Here is a 21,922-nt window from a genome sequence, read left to right on the forward strand (position 1 = left end):
TATTCGACAAAGGAGGCAAGAGCATACAATGGAGTCGAGACAATCTCTTCAATAAATGGTGTTGGGAAAATTGGACAGATAGGTGCAAAAAGATGAACCTAGATCACCAACTCACACCATACACAAAAACAAACTCAAAATGGATAAAAGACTGAAACGTAAGACGGGAAACCATAAATATACTAGAGGAATCCACAGGCAGCGAAATCACAAACATATGCCTAAGGAATCTCTTCTCTGATAATGCTCCTAGGGCAATGGAAACTAAGGAGAAAATAAACAAATGGGACTACATCAAAATAAAAAGCTTTTGCACAGCAAAGGTAACCATCAACAAAACAACAAGAAGACCCACTACATGGGAGAACATATTTGCCAATGATATCACCGATAAGGGTTTAATCTCCAACATATTTACAGGGAACTCATGCAACTTAACAATAGGAAGATAAACAATCCAATCAAAAAATGGGCAAGGGACCTAAATAGACACTTTTCAAAAGAGGACATACAGAAGGCCAAAAAACATATGAAAACATGCTCAAAGTCACTAATTATACGAGAGATGCAAATCAAAATGACAATGGGGTATCATCTCACACCTATCAGAATGGCTATCATCAACAAATCAACAAACAACAAGTGTTGGAGAGGATGTGGAGAAAAAGGAACCCTTCTGTACTGCTGGTGGGAATGCAGACTGGTGCAACCACTGTGGAAGACAGTATGGAGTTTCCTCAAAAAATTAAAAATGGAACTCCCATTTGACCCTGTGATCCCACTTCTAGGAATATATCCCAAGAAACCAGAAACACCAATCAGAAAGGATATATGCACCCCTGTGTTCATAGCAGCACAATTCACCATAGCTAAGATTTGGAAACAGCCTAAGTGTCCATCAGCAGATGAGTGGATTAGAAAACAGTGGTACATCTACACAATGGAATACTATGCTGCTGTAAAAAAGAAGGAACTCTTGCTTTTTGCAACAGCCTGGATGGAACTGAAGAGCATTATGCTAAGTGAAATAAGCCAGTAAAGAAAGATAAATACCACATGATCTCACTCATTTGTGGAATATAGAGAACAACATAGACTGATGAACAGGGACAGATCCAAAGACAGAGAAACAGCAATCAGACTATTAATCCCCAGAGGGAAAGTAGGAGAGGGTGGAGGTAAGGGGAAGAGATCAACCAAAGGACTTGTATGAATGCATATAAGCCAAACCAATGGACATGGGCAACAGGGGGATGAGAACATGAGTGGGGGGTTGGGGATTAATGGGGGGATAAGGACACATTTGTAATACCTTAACTAATAAAGAATTTTTTTTAAAAAGTGTCAACCAAATTCACAATCAACAATGACAGATGGAGACACACACATGCAATTGGTACCAGGAGAGCTTTATATGTATTGCATGTGCATGAGTTAACTCAGCCTTTTATAGATATAGAATAAACTTGCTTAATTAGACATGCTTTCTGATTTTCCTAAACTTTTTCCAGCCCAGTGAAGCATCCCAACTTCTTTTTCAGGTAATTGTCAGCAACATAGCAGTAAATATCAACATGAAGCAGATTATTATTGTAGATCACACAGGGAGAACAATGGGTAAAATATTTAACTGCAGCAGTGTTTGACTATATTCTGCATAGTGAGAAAACCTAAGTCATTTTCAAGGTCCACCATTTCTTACTTCTTTTCAGTCAGGTCAAGTTTCTAAGCTTTCTAAATCTCCATTTTCTGGGTAATGAAAAGAAAATAGGATTCCACTGGGTTTCCTATCTACCTACTCTAGGACTTCTGTGAGGATCAAATGAGATGAGGCACAGGAAAAAGCTTCACAAACATTTGGTGACAGTGTAAAATTTTTCCACCCGGCTATAAAGCAAGCCATGTTACTGGGCTGAAGAAACTCCAAGGAGGCTAGTAGGTAGGGAGAGGAAGCCAAGCATTGCTATTTGATGTCATTACCCAGACGGATACTTAGCATATTAGCATTTTATATATATGAATGGTTTAATATTCACCAAGAGTTTTTAAAAAGACATGCTATGTGAGACAGCCATAAGATTTAGGGCAAGTAGCATTATGGATCTGGGCCCACTAGATTTCTAACCGTTTGTGAAGAGAGACTCTTAAAGAATTTCTCCTTCAAAGCTACCACCTCTGTGGGAGGTGTGTGTGTGTGTGTGTGTGTGTGTGTGTGTGTGTGTCCATGGCAGGGGAGGAGATGAAACAGTGAGATCCCCTAATGAGTGGAAAAAAATGCATAATACATCACCTCAGCTTTCTTGCTTTCCTCATAGGTTTCCACAGAGCAGGTAGGTTGGTGATGCTTGGTCTGGAGGTGTATCAGGTAAGGCTTTGGAATCTACTGCTGGTCCTAATTCTGGGAATAGTGGGTCATGGACTAGATGCTCCTCAAAGGCAACTCTTTCATTTCATTTACTTTTGCTGCCTCAGGACCTAGAAGTCCATACTGTGCCTGGTGCATGTTTGTGCTGACTCACAGTAGAATGAATGACTAAATGAGGCCTCAGCTCTGAAATTTAGTAATCCCATAAAGAACAAATACAGAAAAATAATTATTGAAAATGGCACCTTTACCTTTTCTTCATTAGTTATCAACAGCTTTTTCATTTGTTATAAACAGATTACATTTCTAGGATATGCTCTTAATTTTTTCTGAGGGCACTTTTCTTTTTGTTTTTGTTTTTGTTTTTCTTATCTGAGGGCATTTTTCTACTCATAATTGACACTCTAAATTCTGTGGAGTATATCAATGTTGTTGTGGTAGTGGGAAGGCAGGAAAGCTGACAGTAAAATTATGAAGAATTGCCTGGATTATTATGAGAAATCACTTTCCTTTTTGTTTCTGACAACCCAAGTGCAACTGCGTTATCATCTGTTGTCATTCTTACCTTGGCAACTTCGATGGCAGACCCATAGCCAGTTGTGAATCCACAGCCAATCAGACAGACTTTCTCTAGTGGTGCAGCTGCATCAATTTTGACCACTGAGATCTCGTCCACCACTGTGTACTGGGTGAAGGTGCTGGTGCTAAGGAAGTGGTTAATGGACTTCCCTTTGCAGGTGAACCTGGTGGTACCATCCTGCAAGGTCCCACGAGGCATGCTCAGACTAGCCAGTGCAACACACAGACAAACAAGGGCATGAGACACATGCATAACAGTGTGCAAATTCATTGGCTGTGTCAGGAGAGTAATGGAAACTTACTCATTTTTCACACAGAAGTTGCTTCCTGGATGTTTACAAACATTGCATTTTCCACACTGGGGAGTAAAGAGTGGGATGACTTTATCACCTGGAGGGGGGAAAAGCAAATTCTTATTAAATTTCTACCCAGGAATTAATAGAGCAAGCACTCAAAGCTTATGGGTATGTATTAGAGGCAGTTGCCTTTCAATAGTCTCTCAGAAACAGGATGCAGTCACCATGATGTCATTAGACATTGCTGGCAGCATTGTGATTGGTTTGGGTTTGTATGTGCCTGAAGATTGCCAAAGAGGACATGTGACTGTGGGAACAACCATGGATTTTAAAGTATTTCCACTGCATTAATAGTTATCTTTTCCTCCATGCCCTTTCTCTAGATAGTTTTATACACATTTTATTTAACCCTTAAGAATTAAGTCTTAAATGTTCTTAGTGTAAGTATATTTATAAATTTTAGTAGTGAGAGGCTGCCATAGTTTCACTAGATCTTGGGGAAAGCCAGTATTTTCTAATAGTTTAAGTTACAATAAAAATGAGAATTTTGACAACCATTCTTGGCTTTTCAAAGTGACTGTTTATTTTTACTATAAAATTATTTTCTATTTGTTATATTTTAGGGTTTTTTTCCCCAAAGAAAACGTAACAAAAATGTGAGAAAAAAGAATTAAAGAAATTCCTTTAAAAATCTCAACCCTCAATGAGTTAGGCACTTTCTTTTAGGATGAGAATTCATTTTTAAATGTTTTTAGCTGATAACTTAATTTGTGAATTATTTATTTTGCCTGCTATGTTGGAGGGAACCAGCGTGAAAAGTAAAAGTGTTATTTATTGTTAATTTATTTCTAAGTAAAGGAAATACTAAGAGCTGAAACTCAAAACAGACCATATATTTTAATATTTTCTGTCAGCAAGTTAAAAAAAGTATTTGGTAATCGGGCAGGTCAAATCTACTGGCTAAAGTTGTTTTTTTTTAAATTAAACATTATTTTTGTTTTCAACTAGTTCTCCTACATATCCACAAAACCCACAAAAATGGTTAGACCATAATATTTAATAGATAAACTTTATATGGAGATAATAGCATGAACATTTTATATTTATTCACTCTTTACCTCTAAGAATACTTATCTATATTAATGCACAATAAAATTAAGACAAAATAAGTGTTAAGGATAAACTAGTACCCTGTAACCAGTCACAGTTAGCCATGGTTTAATGTAGTAAAACAGATATTGTTTATTGCAGGGGCCTTCTGCCAGGTCTCTCCTTTTCTTCTAAATAGCCTGTTTCATTCATTCTGTGCTCAAGGAGGGAGGCCATAGTGGAAGGGAAAACCAGTGAATGGGTTCCACTTCCCACCTAAGAGGAGATCATGTTGATTCAGTCAGAGCCTCTGGCTCCCCACCCTGGGAAGTCAGCACTGAACAGTTCCCATGCACAGACCTATAGGCTCAGGACACAGACTTAGATGTTTTTCCTGTGTCCTGAGAGAAAACAGTGCTTAGCAAGACTGAAATGGAAGTTATTTGATTATGACCTCAGGGAGTGGGTCCCTTTTGATCCTCATGTATCCCAGGATCTAACCTGGTGCCTGACATATAGCAGGTGCTCAACAAATTCCTGCTGAAGGAGAGAACACAGGAGTGCATGAATGCATACATGTCTGAGGCAGGAAGGGGGCAGAAAAGGAGGAGACCTCTGTTCAAGCCCTAGCTGTGCTGCTGCCCTCGGCAAGGTCTTGCATCTCTCATTGCTTCAGTTTCATCACCCAGGCTGGGTGTTCTTGGAGTCCTGAACAGTACCTTCTCCAAGTAGGAGTTCTATACCTGGCTTTACTGCAGTCACTCCTTCTCCAATGCTTTCCACAATGCCGGCTCCCTCATGGCCTGGGATCATAGGAAAAGGTGTGGCGAAGTTTCCATTAACCACGTGGTCATCTGACCGACAGACCCCTGAGGCCACCATCTACAGGGTAAAGGGAAGATAATTAGGTTCAGCAATACTGTGGCCCTCAGATGGACTTCACATGCCCAGCTTTCTAAAGTTGGACTTTTGAAGAGTTTTCAAGGATTTTGCTAATAATCTCTCTATTCCCCAAATACACAAGGTCCCGTTTCTCTCCAAGATTACTCAGTTTATGCATGCATACAAGTCCTTTGGGGGTGGACAGGGAGAGATCAAGGGGAGTGGGGGAGGAAGAGACTTATGTAAGACTCTAAACAATAAAGAATTTAAATTAAAAAATAAATAAAAATAAAAGTTTATGAGTGAAAAAAAAAGATTACTCAGTTTAAAACCCTCCCTGCCTTAAGCAATTCAGAATAATCTGTGAAATAAGTTTCTCAAATATCTGTCTTATGTAATAGACAAGAATGCATGCTTTTTCCTAGAAGTAGAAACTATAGATTAGCAACCAAGAAAATTAAGTCAGTTAAGCTCCACCATTTAATGCTAATTGATTTTGAAATCTTGCACTTTTTTTCTGTATAAACACATCAATACTTTTTAATTTCATTAGTGTGAAAGAATTTCAATCTACAATAGAACTGGAGGATATAAAAAGGAAAATCTAATGTATGTGTCATCAGGAAAGACACATAAGGACTGAGAAATCGTTTTCCTGTAAATGCCTGATTTACAGAACACTGATAATATTGGAATTTTCCTAAATAAAAATTGGTCAGGAGTTGCCTCATAACAACCTTGAGAAATTTTGAACTAAAATATCTCACATTTTAAGCTGAATTGAGCTTTGTTTGTATGACTGGATTTGCTTTTGTTTCAATGATGAAAAATTGTTTAATGAAATAAAAACAAAAGAATACATGGCTGCTATATTATTATCAGATTAAGCAGAATTCAAGGCCCAAACTAATTAAATGAGACAAAAAGAGTATTATATAATAATAAAAGATACTCTCATAAAAAATATATACATTTTAACAGACTATAACTGAACTCTTCCCTCTTTAAATTTCCTGCCTGTAAGTATAGCCTACCCCAAACTCTCAAAGGACTGCCCTATAGCTTTCTACAATTTGCATGTTCCAAATTACAACTACTGTTATTCGTTTTTGCTTTGTTTTGTTTTTAAATTCTTTATTGTTGAAAGTATTACATATGTCTCCTTCCCCTCCTCCCCTCCCCCCCATTGACCTCTCCTTGGCCACTCCTATCCCCTAGCACATGCCCTCTCCCCTCTAATGTCTATGTCCATTGATTATGCCTAAATGCATGCAACAAATCTTTGGTTGATCTCTTAACACCCCCCTCCCCTTCCAACCCTCTGAGGTATGACAATCAGTTTGATGCTTCTATGTCTCTGGTTCTATTTTTGTTCATCAGTTTATGTTGTTCATTGTATTCCACAAATGGGTGAGATCATGTGATATTAATCTTTCTCTGACTGGCTTATTTCACTTAGCATAATGCTCTCCAGTTCCATCCAGGCTGTTGCAAATGGCAAGAGTTCCTTCTTTTTTACAGTAGCGTAGTATTCCATTGTGTAGATGTACAACTGGTCTTTAATCCACTCATCTGCTGATGGACACTTAGGCTGTTTCCAAATCTTAGCTATGGTAAATTGTGCTGCTGTGAACATAGGGGTGCATATATCCTTTCTGATTGGTGTTTCTAGTTTCTAGGGAAATACTCCTAGAAGTGGGATCACTGGGTCAAATGGAAGTTCCATTTTTAATTTTTTGAGGGAACTCCATACTGTTTTCCACAGTGGCTGCACCAGTCTGCATTCCCACCAGCAGTGCAGAAGGGTTCCTTTTACTCCAAATCCTGGCCAGCACTTTTCACTTTTTGACTTGATGATGATAGCCATTCTGACAGGTGTGAGATGGTACCTCACTGTTGTTTTGATTTGCATCTCTCAGATTATTAGTGACTTTGAGCATGTTTTCATATGTCTCTTGGCCTTCTGCATGTCCACTTTCAAAAAGTGTCTATTTAGGTCCTTTGCCCATTTTTTCATTAGATTTTTGGCTTCCTTTTGTTAAGTTGTGTAAGTTCCCTATAAATTTTGGTGATTAAGCCCTTATCAGATATAATGTTGGGAAATATGTTCTCCCATGTAGTGGACTTTCTTGTTGTTTTGTTGATGGCTTCTTTTGCTGTGCAGAAGGTTTTTAATTTGATGTAGTCCCTTTTGTTTATTTTCTCCTTTGTTTCCATTGTCCTAGGAGCTATATCAGTAAACAGATTGCTGTGATTTATGTCTTATATTTTGCTGCCTATGGATTCTTCTAAGATTTTTATAGTTTCTCATCTTATGTTTAGGTCCTTTATCCATTTTGAGTTTGTTTTTGTGTATGGTGTAAGTTGGTAGTCTAGTTTCATCTTTTTGCATGTATCTGTCCAATTACCTATTACCACCTTAATTAAGTTTATTCCTAGGTATCTTAGTTTTTTTGGTGCAATGGTAAATGGGATTGTTTTTTAGTTTCTCTCTCTTGAGTTCATTATTGGTGTCTAAAAAAGCCATAAATATCTGGGTGTAAATTTTGTATCCTGCTATGTTGCCGAAATCTTTTATTAAATTTAGTTGTTTTTTAATGGAGTCTTTAAGGTTTTTCTATGTATAATATCACGTCATCTGCAAAAAGTGACTATTTTACTTCTTCTTCTCCAGTTCTGGACAGCTTCACAGGGGAGTTTTATGAAAATTCGAAGAAAGACTTATACCAATCTTCCTCAGACTATTTTTAAAAATTCAAGAGGAAAGAACACTTCCAAGCTCTTTCTATGAAGCCAGCATTACCCTAGTCCCCAAACCAGAAAGACAATTATAGGCCAATATTCCTGATGAATATAGATGCTAAAATCCTCAACAAAATATTAGCAAATCACATCCAGCAATACATTAAAAAGATCATAAGCCATGACCAAGTGGGATTTATTCCAAGGATGCTGGTACAATATCCGCAAATCAATAAATATGATACATCACATAAATAAATTGAAAAGTAAAAACCACATGATTATATCAATTGATGCAGAAAAAGCACTTAACAAAGTCCAACACCCTTTTTTGATATAAAACTCTCAGCAAAGTGGGGATAAAGGGATCATATCTCAACATAATGAAAGCCTTATATGAAAAACCTACAGCAACATCATACTCAGTGGGCAAATACTAAGTAAGACCATTTCCCCTAAGAATAGGGAACAAGACAGGGATGCCCATTTTCAGCATTCCTATTCAACATAGTATTGAAAGTGCTAACCAAGAAGGAGAAATAAAAGGTATTCAAGTTATTCTTGAATAAATTCATCTTTTTCATCATTTTGAGCTTGACTCAGTTTACCTCTTTATTGAGGTTGACATTAGAATTATACTGTACATACTATCTATTCTATTTTGAAAGTTTAACAACTTATATTTTTATATTTCCTTGACAAGAAATGTAATTCCACTGTTTGGATTACTAGGGCACTTACCTAGGTTTCTGATTCGATCCTGGTTGGGGCACGTATGGAGGCAAGGCAACGGATTGATGCGATGTTTCTCTCTCAGCTCTCTCTCTCTCTCTCTCTCTCAAATCAATAAACAAACATATCCTTGCATGAGGATTTTTTTAAAGTGCTTCTTTTAAAATATATATATATATATATATATATATATATATATATATATATATATATTTTTTTTTTTGTATTGATTTCAGAGAGGAAGGAAGAGGGCTAGAGATAGAAACATCAATGATGAGAGAGAATCATTGGTTGGCTGCCTCCTGCATGCCCACACTAGGGATCAAGCCCACAACCTGGGCTTATGCTCTGACTGGGAATCAACCATGACCTTCTGGTTCATAGATCAATGCTCAACCACTGAGCCACACTGGCTGGGCTAAAAAGTGCTTCTTAATAAACTTTTTGTTATTTCCATTTGTACTATTCTCTGAATTTTCTTATACTTAAAATTCGATAGAAGAGAAAAATGTGTTTCACCTTTATACGGACTTCATGAGCCTTAGGGGCTGCTACCTCCACCTCCTCAATGGAAAAGGGTTTCTTTATCTCCCATAGCACAGCCGCTTTGCATTTTATTACCTGGAAATTGAACAGAAAGATGACACAAGTGCTTACCCACTCTTGAAGTCGGGGATTATGACTTTCATCTTTTTATGTGCAACATCTAGCCCCCTGTCTGAAATCTGATAAATGTTATATAGAAAAGGACAACTTCTGATTTGCAAAGAGAATGGAAATACCTTTTTAAAATATGTACAGTAATAACATAAGGAAACATAAATAGAAGTAACTATAATGAGGCATTGAGATAAAATGTAATATGTTCTTTTAAGTCATCCTTATATTGTTTCTTTTTCCAAGGGCTGTTTATTTGTGATATTTCCTAATGCAGTCCTGAAATTGGTTGTTTGCCCACAACTGTTGGCTTGCAATGAAGTTTTAAATCACAAATATTTCAGTGATAGAATCACTGTCTGGTCACATAAAATCTATTGCTCTCTTGCTCAAGTCTGTGCTTAAGCCCCAAACAACGGGACTTTATGATTCCAGTGCATACTTGCCTCCCTGCATAGGTGACTTCTCTCTCTCCTTGTCTGTCCTCCTCCTCCAATTTCTCTCCCCACTACTTCCGTGTGCTACTAGTTTGCATGACTCATTTGAAAGTGAGCTTTGGCAGCTCTATTTTCTTCTCTAATTTATGTGTAGCTATTTTTTTTCCAGATTAGATGTGAGCCAAAAATCACAGAGGTTACAGCTGTATACATACACACACACACACACACACACACACACACACACACACTCTTACCCACATACTCACATAGATATTTAAAAATGGAATAACTGTGTGTTTGACTTTTTAATCTAGCATAGTTTATCCATAGATGTTCTTCAAAATTAAGGTTGAACACATATTTTTAGTACTTGAGAATGTAACATACTGGTAAAATCTGTCTTCACTGCTACAAAGTTTATACATTTGAGAGCTTTTTTCTAGATAGATAATTCTATAGTAATTGTAATTATGAATGTATAATTCATAATTATAAATATGATTTTAAAAGGTCAATTGAAATGTATGCTTTTGCAAATTAATTTTCATTATTTATATGTCAAATTCTCCTACTTTGCTGAGGTGCTTGCCATGGTCAATAAATATGAGAGTACTTAGAAATGATACACTAATAGTACATAGCTTCTGATTATCAGGTGTTCATTTAATGGGCAGGCACATTGTGGCCAATGCTGAATGAATTACATACTTGATCTCTAAAGCCCACAGGGCATTATTATTAAGCTATTGGTCTATTTTACGATGGCAAATTTGAGGCTCATTTGACTTAGCAACTGACTAATTTTTGCAAAGTCAGAAAGTCTGCTGCCCAGAAAATCAAGACAATCCAACTTTATCTTTTCACCATCCCATGGTAATAAGCAATTAACCAAATCTTACATAACAACAACAACAACAACATCAGTAGTAGTGACTAACATGTATTGAATAACTTCTATGTCCCAGACACTATCCTAAGTGCTAAGGAGTATTAATTTATTACATTCTCACAACTATCTTATAAAGTAGGGATTATTATGATTGCCGTTTTGCATGTGAGGAAAATATAATGCAGGAAGAATAAACTGGTGAAGTGTTACCACAAAGCTGAAAGCTATGGATGTTGCCCCAGAGGGGAAAGAACTAATTGCTTAGCAGTTACTGTTTTCATGAATACATTTGGTTTACTCATTTGCTTTCTGAACTCATTATTTCTTTCAAACTGAGTTTTGAAAAAATTTATTTTAATTTTTCCTAACTTTTCTTCATTTGGAATGTAATTCACCATCGTAAATGCTAATCAGTAACAAATGAAAATAAAGAGAGTTGAAATGAAAAAAACTGACAATTGGCCCTCTTGAGTTTCCAAAAAATCATAGGCCTGTTATATAACACAGGGTGTGTAGAAACCTCAGAAACTTCCAATTGTGTTATAGCAAAATATTAGAGTGTGTGTTCCACTCCTAACACAACAAAAGTACTGGACACTTTTTGGGACTGAGCAGTTAAACAATGTGAATTGATTATATTGTATGATCATATGCATTTCTCTGCACTTATAAGCACATTGAAGAGGTAGAGAGATCTATGGAAGACCTAGAACCAAATAACCCTGTTTCTACTACTAATAAGTGACTCAAACTATATCAGTATTAATTTTTGATAAAATCATGTTGACTTTTGTATGGAAAAGATATTTTTCTATAAGATTTCTATGGAAATTTCCTGCATTGAGCTATCATAGGATCCTTTAAAATTGGAATTTGCATGTTGATGTTGGCTTCCTTATCCTTGATGATTCTAATGCTTTGAGATCAATAAAACTTGTCAGACTTAACTTTCCTCCTGTGTTCATAAAAATAAAAACATGATTACAAAAATTAACATTTAAGTTATGGCTTCTCAATACAAAGTTAAATTATTGATTGAAAATATTTTTAACTTCAGATTTTCAAATTATTCATGATTGGCTGTAACTACTGCCCATTTATCTAATATAGTAAATAAAGACTTTAATATGTACAAAAGTTACATATTCTTTTAAGGATATTTAGCAACAGCCTATTTAAATTCTGATTCAATATACATTGCATGACAAAGCATATATTCTATGTTATATTTCAGTTTATATGGTTTTTAATTTAGATATAAATTTTAAATTATTCATTAAATATTGTTTCTCTTTGTGAATTATATAATGAGAATATGTTTTCAAAAGTAAAAAAAAAAAAAAAATGCTTACTTTTCCTGCTGTGCTCATGTTTCTGTTCTTTCTGCAGGCCAGGAGGCGGATGGATTCTTGCAGACCCTTTCCTGCTCGATTACATGAAACAGATATGTTGCACAGATATTTTATTTGCTTGAGTAATGCTCAGTTCTACACATGTGATCTGGTGTCTTTAGCCAGACCCACAAGTTTATTCTCAAACTATATCAAATCAGAAAGAAATGGGCACTAATCCACAACTCAGACCTGTACTTTGTAATTTGCCAATTATGGATAACAGCTTGATTAATCTGGTTAAATATTTCTCTACACATAAATTTTAATCTCTTTTTTTCTGGATTCCACGTTTATTCTCTCCCAGTGCCCTACTTCCCGTTTGTGTGCACTAAGCTGCAACTTCTAATCCACATGCTGCAGTTAGAAAGGAGGAGCAGTAAGGAAGCAGCACAAATGACGTAGGACAGAGAGAAGTACAAGCCAGAGGAATGTGCTTGCCCCAGCACCCTCCTCCTCTTCATAGCAGAGAGGTCAGACACCAGTCAGTCACAGAAAGGGTGCTCATGACCCTGGCGTTTCTGCTCTACTCAATACCTAGCAGCACTGCCTGAGCACCTCCCTGTTCCAGGCATTCAGCTGGGTGCACTGGGGTGGCAAGGAGGGATAAGAGATGGCCTCTACCTCTGCCTAGAGGCAGTACGGGGTCATGCTGATGACATGGCCTTGGATTCCAGGCAGACCCTATCTTTACTAGCTGCGTGAATTTGCCCTTAGTTTCTTTATTTGTAAAATAATAGAATAATAGTACCACCTCAAAGCATTGTTTGTTGAACAAATGAGACAAGCCCTTTAAAACACTTACTAGGAAACCTGGCAGATAGGACAAGCTTCAATAATTATTAGCTACAATGATTACCCATAAAAGAAACTCACAATCTATGGCAAAAAAAGACACAGGCAAACAAGTCAGATCATCGGGATGGCATCTGACAGAAAGACCCAAAGGAGGCTTTGTAGAGAGAACATTTCAGTTAAAAACTAAATATTGATCTCTCTTTCACAGTCAAAATTGAAAAACACACAATCTTGTGTATTTCTATTATCCATTGGTTAGTGCCATGAATAAGAGAAAGCCTCTAAGTTTGACTTTTAATGAATCTCAAGTCTTATACCAACACTTGGGAGCACAGTGCATTCAATTGCTTAATTAGATATAATCTGTCAACATGTATATATTAACATAAATATTACATTTCTCTAAAACTTTTAAGGGCATGACACTATTATCTGTTTTCAACTTTAGTCAGTTATATTGGCTATACTACATCCACCTGGAAAAGAAGACACTGCTTGTACAGAATGGTCACCACCTTGTTCTTGCTACTGCTCACCTTTACTTGTGCAGAGCATGATAATGAGAGTCTGACCCCTTTTCAGAGATTCTGAGAGGCATCAAAAAGCTCATATACCCCAATCAATTTAGAAAGACACATCGTACATGAGTGAGTTTATAAAGTGATGGTGGGATAAGCATTAGGAATAATTTGAATTCAATTTATGTTAGTCTACCCAGCTTCCAAAACTATCAGAAATCAATGCTGTTGTTTAAACCAGTTGGTTGTGTAAACTGACATTTATTTGACAGGAGCCTAAATGGACTAACATAAATATGTTTTTGTTGTTTCAGAGAGGAAAGGGAAAAGAGAGAGATAGAAACATCAATGAAGAGAGAAAAATCATTGATCGGCTGTCTCCTGCACACCCCCCACTGAGATAAAGCCTGCAACCCAGGCATGTGCCCTGACCAGGCAGTGCCGTGATCTCCTAGTTTGTTGGTCGACACTCAACAACTGAGCCACACAAGCTGAGCTTTACATTCTCTTCTTAATTCCAAATGCATAAAAGAAACTGTCATTTCTTGGAAGCATTTTTCTCAGTCTGTTGAGATCTTGCTTCCAGACATAGCCTCGGTTTGACTCAAATAAATTATAAAAATTTCCTACAGGTTTGGATATTCATACATCAACAGATTTTAGGTAACCTTGAAATATTCTGAGTGAGCAGAAATGCGGAACAGAGTGGTCACACATCCACATGTGGTGGTTAAAATAGGGAGGAATACATTGGCCATAGAGGTCCCCACAGAAGAATGAGGAGTTTCAGCTCCAAAACCTGCAGCTCCTGTGCTGAGAAGAGTAATCCCTACAACAGCTGGCTATGAAAATCAGGTGGAATTCACTCTAGGTGAGATGGAGGGTTGCTGTAGACAAAATCATCCTCTTAAAGGGCCTAAGTACAGCCTCACTTGCTCACAACTCTCACCCTAAGCTCCAGAGAAGGGACAGCAACTCAAAGCATGCCAGGGCCATAGAAATCATAAGAAAGAACTAGTCATAAATGAAAACTACAATAACTGAAATGAAGAATACGTTGGAGGGAATCAACAGCAGACTGGATAAAGCAGATAAGAGAATCAGTAATTTGGAAGACAGATAGCAGAAAATACCCAAGTAGAGTAGCAAAAAAGAAAAAAAAGTAAAACACGAGGATAGTTTAAGGGACCTCTGGGACAACATGAAATGTAACAACATTTGTATCATACGAGTACCAGAAAGAAAAGACAGGGAGGGAGGGAGAGAGGGAGGGAGGGAGTAAAAAAGAGAGAAAGATTTGAAGATGTAATTACTAAAAAGTTCCCTAATCTGTCAAAGGAAATAGACATACAAGTCCAGAAAGTGCAGACTTCCAAATAAGATGAAATCAGAGACCCACACCAAAACACATATCAGCAAAAAAGAAAAAGAAAACAAAAATCATGGACATGGACAATAGTGCAGTGATTGCTGGGGGGAGAGTCATGAGGAGGAGGTTGAGGAGCGTATAGGGGAGATAAAAAAGCAAGCAAAAGAAAACAAAAATGCCAAAGGATGATCTTAAAAACAGCAAGAGAAAAGGTAGCTCCTATAAGACTATCAACTGATTTCTCAAGAGAAACTTTGCAAGCTAAAAGAGACTGGCACACCTGAAAGAAAAATAATATTGGATATAAACTGTAATTGGAAAAAAAAAGAAAAACACAAAAACCTATAACTAAGATTACTTTACCCAGAAAAGCTATCCTTTAGAATCAAAGGAGAGATGAAATGTTTTACAGGCAAGAAAAGGCAGAAAGAGTTCACTACTATCAAACTGTTATTACCAAAAATATTTAGGAGATCTCTTTAAGAAGAAAAACAAATTTTTTTAATAACTAAGAAAAGATAGGAAAGAAAAAATTTCTCACTGACAAAAGCAAACATATAATAAAAGCGATAGGTCGACTAACACAAAAGCTAGTACAAAGGTTAAAATGAAAGAACATGTAACAATCCTAAGCATGTATGTGCCTATAAAGAGATAATTAAACTGCTGAGCCAAAATCTGATAGAACTACAAGGAGAAAATCAATGAACGCATTATTATAGCTGGAGGTGTCAGCATCTTTCTAGCAGAAAAGGACAATTCCAGCAGGCAGAAGATCAGTGAAGACTGATCTAAACTGATCTAAATTGTTGAACTAAACGATACTATCAATTAACTACATAAGGCATTTATGGACTACGTCATTAATAGCAGCAGAACACATTCTTTTCAAGCTGACATGGAACTTTCACCAAGGCGGATCACATTCTGGGCCACAAAACACAATTTAACAAGAATGCCAAATGAAACAGGGAAAGCAACATGGCATCATGCTCCATGGTATGCATATATGTCTTGATCATTTTTTTTAATATATTTTATTGATTTTTTACAGAGAGAAAGGGAGAGGTATAGAGTTAGAAACATTGATGAGAGAGAAACATCGATCACCAAGGTACATGCCCTTGACCGGAATCGAACCTGGGACCCTTGAGTCCACAGGCCAACGCTCTATCCACTGAGCCAAACCAGTTAGGGCTGTGTTGATCATTTTTACATCTAGCTACAATGAAGACTTAGATTACATAATGGGTAGTTAGTATAAAAGTCTTATGTTATGCCACAGGACTAAAAATAAAGTTCATTCTTCCCAAATAGTGAAAATAAGATATCCTTCATGTTTTTGTCACATATGTTTTCTCATTCAACCATGCCTCCTTTTCCCCCCATTGTAAATGAAATAATGTCCCACATTTTATTAAACAATCATGAGAGTGTGGGCAATTCCTGGGCCATTGAGGCCTAGAAAAGATGATGAGACCAGTATCTTGTCATTAATTGCAGAAATACGCTCCTGATACGTTCAATACATGGTAAAAAATATTTGTAAAAGACAAATATAAATATCTTCTCAGTTATTGGAAAATCCGAAGTCCAGCTGTACCTTCTTCCAGAGATGGTCTTAGATATGCGTAAAGCCTGTCTCTTGAATAGGTACAGCCACTAACCGATATCTCGATATCAAGAGTATTCCCCACCAAACTGAACCAACTGCTGTGTTATGCTTGGCCAGGAAGACATGGAAGGGTTTGGGGGTTCTTCTCAAGGGAGGCACCCAATCCAGGCTCCAGCCTGGGCTGCCCCAAGCCGCTCCTCACCCTTCCTGGGAGGCAGTGACCTGTCCTGGATGGAGGGAAAAGAGTGGAGCTTCGTCCCTTGCCCCTCATCCCGAATGGATGCTGCGCTTCTCCGGCTGCACTAAAGGGCTCCCGCGCTCTCTGGGATGCGGGCAGCAGGCACTTACTAATGACCGCCATCTGGGTGCAGGCGAACATCTTTCCAAGGTGCGTCCCGGCCTAGTCGGCTGCAATTGCCCCGCCGCGCTGCCTAATGTTGCCTTGAACTGAACGAAAGGTGGGGAAACTCAGGATCCAGGGGGAGAGCGGGTCCCCAACCCAGTCGCCGGGCGGTTGGGCGGTTGGGCGATTGGGCGGTTAGGCCTGGTGGCAGTTGTTGGCGGCCAACGGCACTCTCCCCGCAGCCCGCAGCCCAGTTCTGCCCGCGCGGTCAGGTCCTGGGCGCTCAGGGGGGCGGGAAGCAGCCTTCGGCTGCCTCGTGTCCGTGGTGCCGCCGCTTCCAGGGCGGCCGTGCAAGCACCGACGTGGGCAACACCACCTCCCCGGAGCTGAGCTGCTGCCCCCGCATGGACCCCTTGTAGGCTGACAGGTACTTGAGCTCCCGGTAGCTGGGCAGCTGCAGGAAGGCAGGCGAGACTAACGCAGCTGGTGCTCGGAGGCGCAGGAGGGGACCGAGAACCCGCCGCCCTCCCGCCCCGACCCCGCTGCCGCTGCCGCTGTCCAGCAGCGAGTCCAGAAGATGCGCCGCAACAAGTGGCTCATGGGGAAGAGTATGCGCAGCGTGAGCAGCCCGGGAGCGAGCGCGAAACCAGCCCACATCGCGGAGAAGGTATGCAGCGGCGGCTCGCAGCGCACCGCTCCCGCCGCCCCGCGCGCCGCCCCGCCGCGCGCCACCAGCAGCAGCAGCAGAGGTGGTGTTGGCGGCGCCCGCACCGGCGACAGGCCCTGGGCCGTGACTCCAGGTACCCACGTGGACGGCGCAGCCCGTCGCTAATGCCCGGGACGGGGGTTTTGGGAATCCGTCCGTCCGGGTATCCGTCGGCCTCTCCGGGGCGGTCGGATTGGACGCCGCGCGCTGCCCCCCGCGCCTCAGCTACCGGAACCGGAGCACCCTCACTTGGCCACGTTTGGGCGGAAGGAGGGGTCCGAGGCGCGCCGGGGCTGCGGGAGGGGGCCGCTCCTCGAAGCCAGAGCAGCTTCCTGAGCTTCTGACCCGAAATCCGCGCCCACCCTCTGGGGCCGACCAAGATGGCAGAGGCAGCCTGGGGGGGTGGGGGGGCCTACAGCGGGCATCCTGACCCCGGCCCCTGCGCCCTCCTGTCCTCCTTGTCGCCCTCGCCCTCGGGGGCTGGAAGGGTTAACGCTCTGCGCTCAACCCTGGAGCCCCCAGATCTGTCTCACTCATGTCACACTGCAGCTCTCTTCCAGTTGATCGCCTTGTTGGGCCTCAATCTATCCTACCTACTACTGTTAAATTAATTTTTCGAGATTTCCACATTTGCCAAACCTTCAATAGTTCTTTTCTTTCTGTTATGCCCAGAGTTCGGGGTCCCCAATAATCCACGACCAGGGAGCCTTTTCCGATGCAAAAGCAAAGGGTCTTTTATTCAAGCCCGGGACTTGGTCCCCCTCCTGCCTCCATTACTGGATGCAAGAGAGAGCCCCGAGTTCTAAGAGAACAAAGAATTTATAGGGCTTGGGTCAAGGGGTGGGGGCTCACTGGGACCACTGATTTGGCCGATTCTGGTTGGTTGAGTGATGGCGGGGGGGCTAATGACGCAAGGGTAGGGTGCAGCTAGGATCTGGTTACACAAAGACAGGAGGTGGCTAACATACTTTTGGCCTTGGGCTAGTTTCCTTGCGTTCCTATTGGCTGAGATAAGGGCTGGCTGAGCAACTGATACATTCTATGGCTTTTGCTTGAAGAGGAGTTAGGAACATGGTTATCAGCCCCGTTCTGTCCTTTCACTTTCGAAAGGAGCCAACGCCTATCACTAAGATGACCACAGTCTGTCATCTTTCTGCCTGTTCAGTCATGTCTCCCAGCTCTCAATCAACTGACTTATGGTTCCACTGAGTAGTGCAAACACCTCTGTCTGTGGCCCTGAGCTGATATTTTCTCCCTGACTAAAATGCGCCTTCCATTTCTCCTTCTGTCCTATACTCTCTGCCTGGGCAATATTATCTATGCCCAGGGACTCAACTACCACCTAGAGGCCAAGCAGATTAATTCCATATTAGCTATCATCTCCATTATCTCAAAAACTTCCATGTTTACATATTTTGGGCAAGCAGAATAACTGAGATGATTGAGCAAGCAGACTATAGGCTGAGCTCACAAAAATAATGTCAGGACCCAGCTTGCCTTGATCAGGGAGCTGCCAGCTTTTGACTCCAACTCCAGACCCTATCTATCCTCACTGTGATCCACACCAGCAGAATGGATCCTCTATATCAAGCATGTCAAACTCAAAGGCTAACACGGGCCAAATAAACAAGGTTTGAGTTTATGTGGGCAGCAAAAAAACAAAAGCTTCAATTTTCATAGAAACATCAGTTTATTTTGTAGAGACATGCTGAATACAAAGGGCTGAAATAAGTAATCGTTAACATAAAATAATAGAACATTTTAATAAAAATTAATATTTTTTCTTGAACATTAACTTACCAGACACTGAATAACTGCACAAATTAATAAGTGTCATGCAAATAAACCAATTTTTCTTGTTCTCTAGAAGTGAAATATTTCCTGTTGTGTACACCAAACAAGTCAGTCCAAGACTAAAGACGTGGCAATCGGCTGCTAAAATATTCGCTGCTAGTAGTAGTGGAGAGAAATGGTGCGCCTGCACGTAAGGTGTGTAAGGGAAATGAATGCAACACAACTATAGTAATCAGTCATTAGCGAACGTTGTAGTTTGTTATTAATAATTATATGTAACAGGGTATTGTAAAAATTGTTATGAAATTTTTATTAAAATGTTTTTTACATACCATTATATTGGCTGGGCCACAAAAAATATTTATTGTGGGCCACATGTGGCCCTCGGGCCGTGCATTTGACATGCTTGCTCTATATCCTGCCTCTTTTGAGAAACTGCAGTTCTTCGGCATGGGCTCTCATGAGTGTATTGGATTAGTAGAACTTAAATCACACTTCTGAATCTTGTAATGTTTTGGGGGAGAATTCCATGCTAGGAAAGGAGGACTTACACTGTAGGGAATTGTCAAAATGGGAATCCACCTGCAAGCTATATATTTAACTCAGAACTTATTTCCTAGCTGCAGATTTGTATGGACAACTACAGTTGTAAATCTTAGAAGTGCTTCAAACTTGTCAAGTCCAATGGTCTTAGCTCCCAAGTTGGTGAAGGGGCCTACCATCCATACTCAGTTGTCAGGACAGAATGGGCCCACATTCCCTCAGTCCTGGTGCCAAGTCAACTCTACTTGCTAAGATTATCCAATTCTGATGAATTCCTTCCCCTTGGACACTGCTCTAAAATAGGCCCCATCCTCTCTTGTCTGTATCCTCCTCATTCTCTTTCTCTGCTCACCTCTAATAACCCCACCCACAGGTGTAAGAATGAACTTCTAATATGTTAATCTTATCATTTTACCAATCTGCTCAGAATTTTAAAAAATATATTTTTATTGATTTTAGGGAGGAAGGGAGAGAGAAAGAGAAATAGAAACATCAATGATGAGAGAGAATAATTGAATGGCTGACTCCTCCTCACCCGCTACTGGGAATCAAGCCCACAACCCAGGAAGCCAACCATGCCCTCCTGGTTCATAGGTCGACACTCAACCACTGAGCCACCTCAGCTAGGCAGAAGATTTTAATAGAGCTCCCATTATCCAGAGGATAAAATCTAAAGCTCTTTAGAAGAATTCAAGAATTGCGGTTACCTGACCCAGACATTTCCCACTGTGAAGCAATATTTCCTGTTGGGCACACCAAACATCTGTCTAATGCAGTGCTTCAGTGTCTGGTAAGTTAATGCTCAAGAAAAAATATTTAGGTTAACAATACTAAATGCTTAAAATTTCCTAAACACATTCTGCTCTTTTATGCTAAGCCCTCTGTCTGCAGAGCCATCCTCCAATTTTCCTCCTTCCAAACTATTCTTCATCCTTTAAATTTAGGTGTAAATATTTGCTCCTAGATAACAATCATTGTGATCACAGAATGCAAAATTCAACTTAAACATTGACAATTTTGCCTTTAGGTATTAGCTTTGGATATAATTGTTATCCTTTCCCCTTCTTTCACTCCTTTATTTTTCTTCAGAACTATTGCAGAGATGGAGGAAAAGAGGCCAGAGAGCCTCAAATATCACTCACACTGAAAAAACTAACCACCATATTCTTCAATGTCCTGTCTTTAAATGCCCCTGAAGAGGGGAAGGAAGCAAATGAAAAATAACAGGTCATTAATAGCTCTAATTTTTTTCTGCTACTCATTATAGTTTGAAGATTTTGCAAAGATAAAACAAATGCCTTAGCATTTCCTTTCATTAATGAAGGAATTTATTTCACTTTAGCTTTCTTTCACTTCTAATTTACTGAGGTTTGAATTGAAGTTCAAAAGAAATACTTAGTTGCCCAGTTATTTCCTAATCTCTTTCTCCAATCCATTCTTGTAACCAGAACTAAGGTTCAGTACCTGTCACCATGAAAGCCAAACTCATTAGACCAGCGGTTCTCAACCTGTGGGTCGCGACCCCTCTGGGGGTCAAACGACCCTTTCACAGGGGTCGCCTAAGACCATCGGAAAACACATATATAATTACATATTGTTTTTGTGATTAATCACTATGCTTTAATTATGTTCAATTTGTAACAATGAAAAATCATCCTGCATATCAGATATTTACATGACGATTCATAACAGTAGCAAAATTACAGTTATGAAGTAGCAATGAAAATAATTTTATGGTTGGGGGTCACCACAACATGAGGAACTGTATTAAAGGGTCTCGGCATTAGGAAGGTTCAGAACCACTGCATTAGACATATGTTGGTGAAAAAGGAAAGGGGTTTATTCAAGTGCCAGACACCTGAGAAGATGAGGGACTCTTGTCACAAAGCCTATCTCTATGTCTCAGAGCAGACAATTTTTATAAGGAGGGAGAGGGAAAGAAGAACAAAGAGGTCGGGAGGCAGTTGAAAAGTTTCCTACGTGCAGGCCAGCACAGTCCATCATAATAAGATCTCAAAAACTGGTCAGGTGATGGTCTTGAATGCATCATCCTGGCCTTTGTCACCTAGTTTTATGGATCAAGGTTAGCAAATTTCCCAGAACTGGGATTACTGATGGTCAGAGTCTGCATCTTCTGAAGTTAGTTCCCAGGATTCTTTTTTTTTTTAATTTAT

The 21,922-nt window shown here is 39.6% G+C and overlaps 1 protein-coding gene across 1 annotated transcript in view; it reads right to left on the minus strand.

Moving 5' to 3' along the window:
- The window catches only part of LOC138993154 (alcohol dehydrogenase E chain-like), a 38,787-nt gene extending 21,670 nt beyond the window's left edge, over positions 1–17,117 (minus strand). Inside the window, exons 1-6 of the mRNA XM_070392268.1 lie at positions 16,711–17,117; positions 12,024–12,094; positions 9,205–9,306; positions 5,073–5,211; positions 3,247–3,334; positions 2,931–3,150 (exon numbers count right to left, since the gene is read on the minus strand). Coding sequence (XP_070248369.1) covers positions 2,931–3,150; positions 3,247–3,334; positions 5,073–5,211; positions 9,205–9,306; positions 12,024–12,094; positions 16,711–16,741 — 651 coding nt within the window. The 5' untranslated portion in view covers positions 16,742–17,117. The remainder of the gene's footprint in view (positions 1–2,930; positions 3,151–3,246; positions 3,335–5,072; positions 5,212–9,204; positions 9,307–12,023; positions 12,095–16,710) is intronic.
- Positions 17,118–21,922: the final 4,805 nt, after the last annotated feature.

This window comes from Myotis yumanensis, unplaced genomic scaffold (assembly GCF_028538775.1).
Source record: "Myotis yumanensis isolate MYYU_CA2020_CCGP unplaced genomic scaffold, mMyoYum1.0.hap1 SCAF_1, whole genome shotgun sequence".
In the NCBI taxonomy this organism is placed as follows: domain Eukaryota; kingdom Metazoa; phylum Chordata; class Mammalia; order Chiroptera; family Vespertilionidae; genus Myotis; species Myotis yumanensis.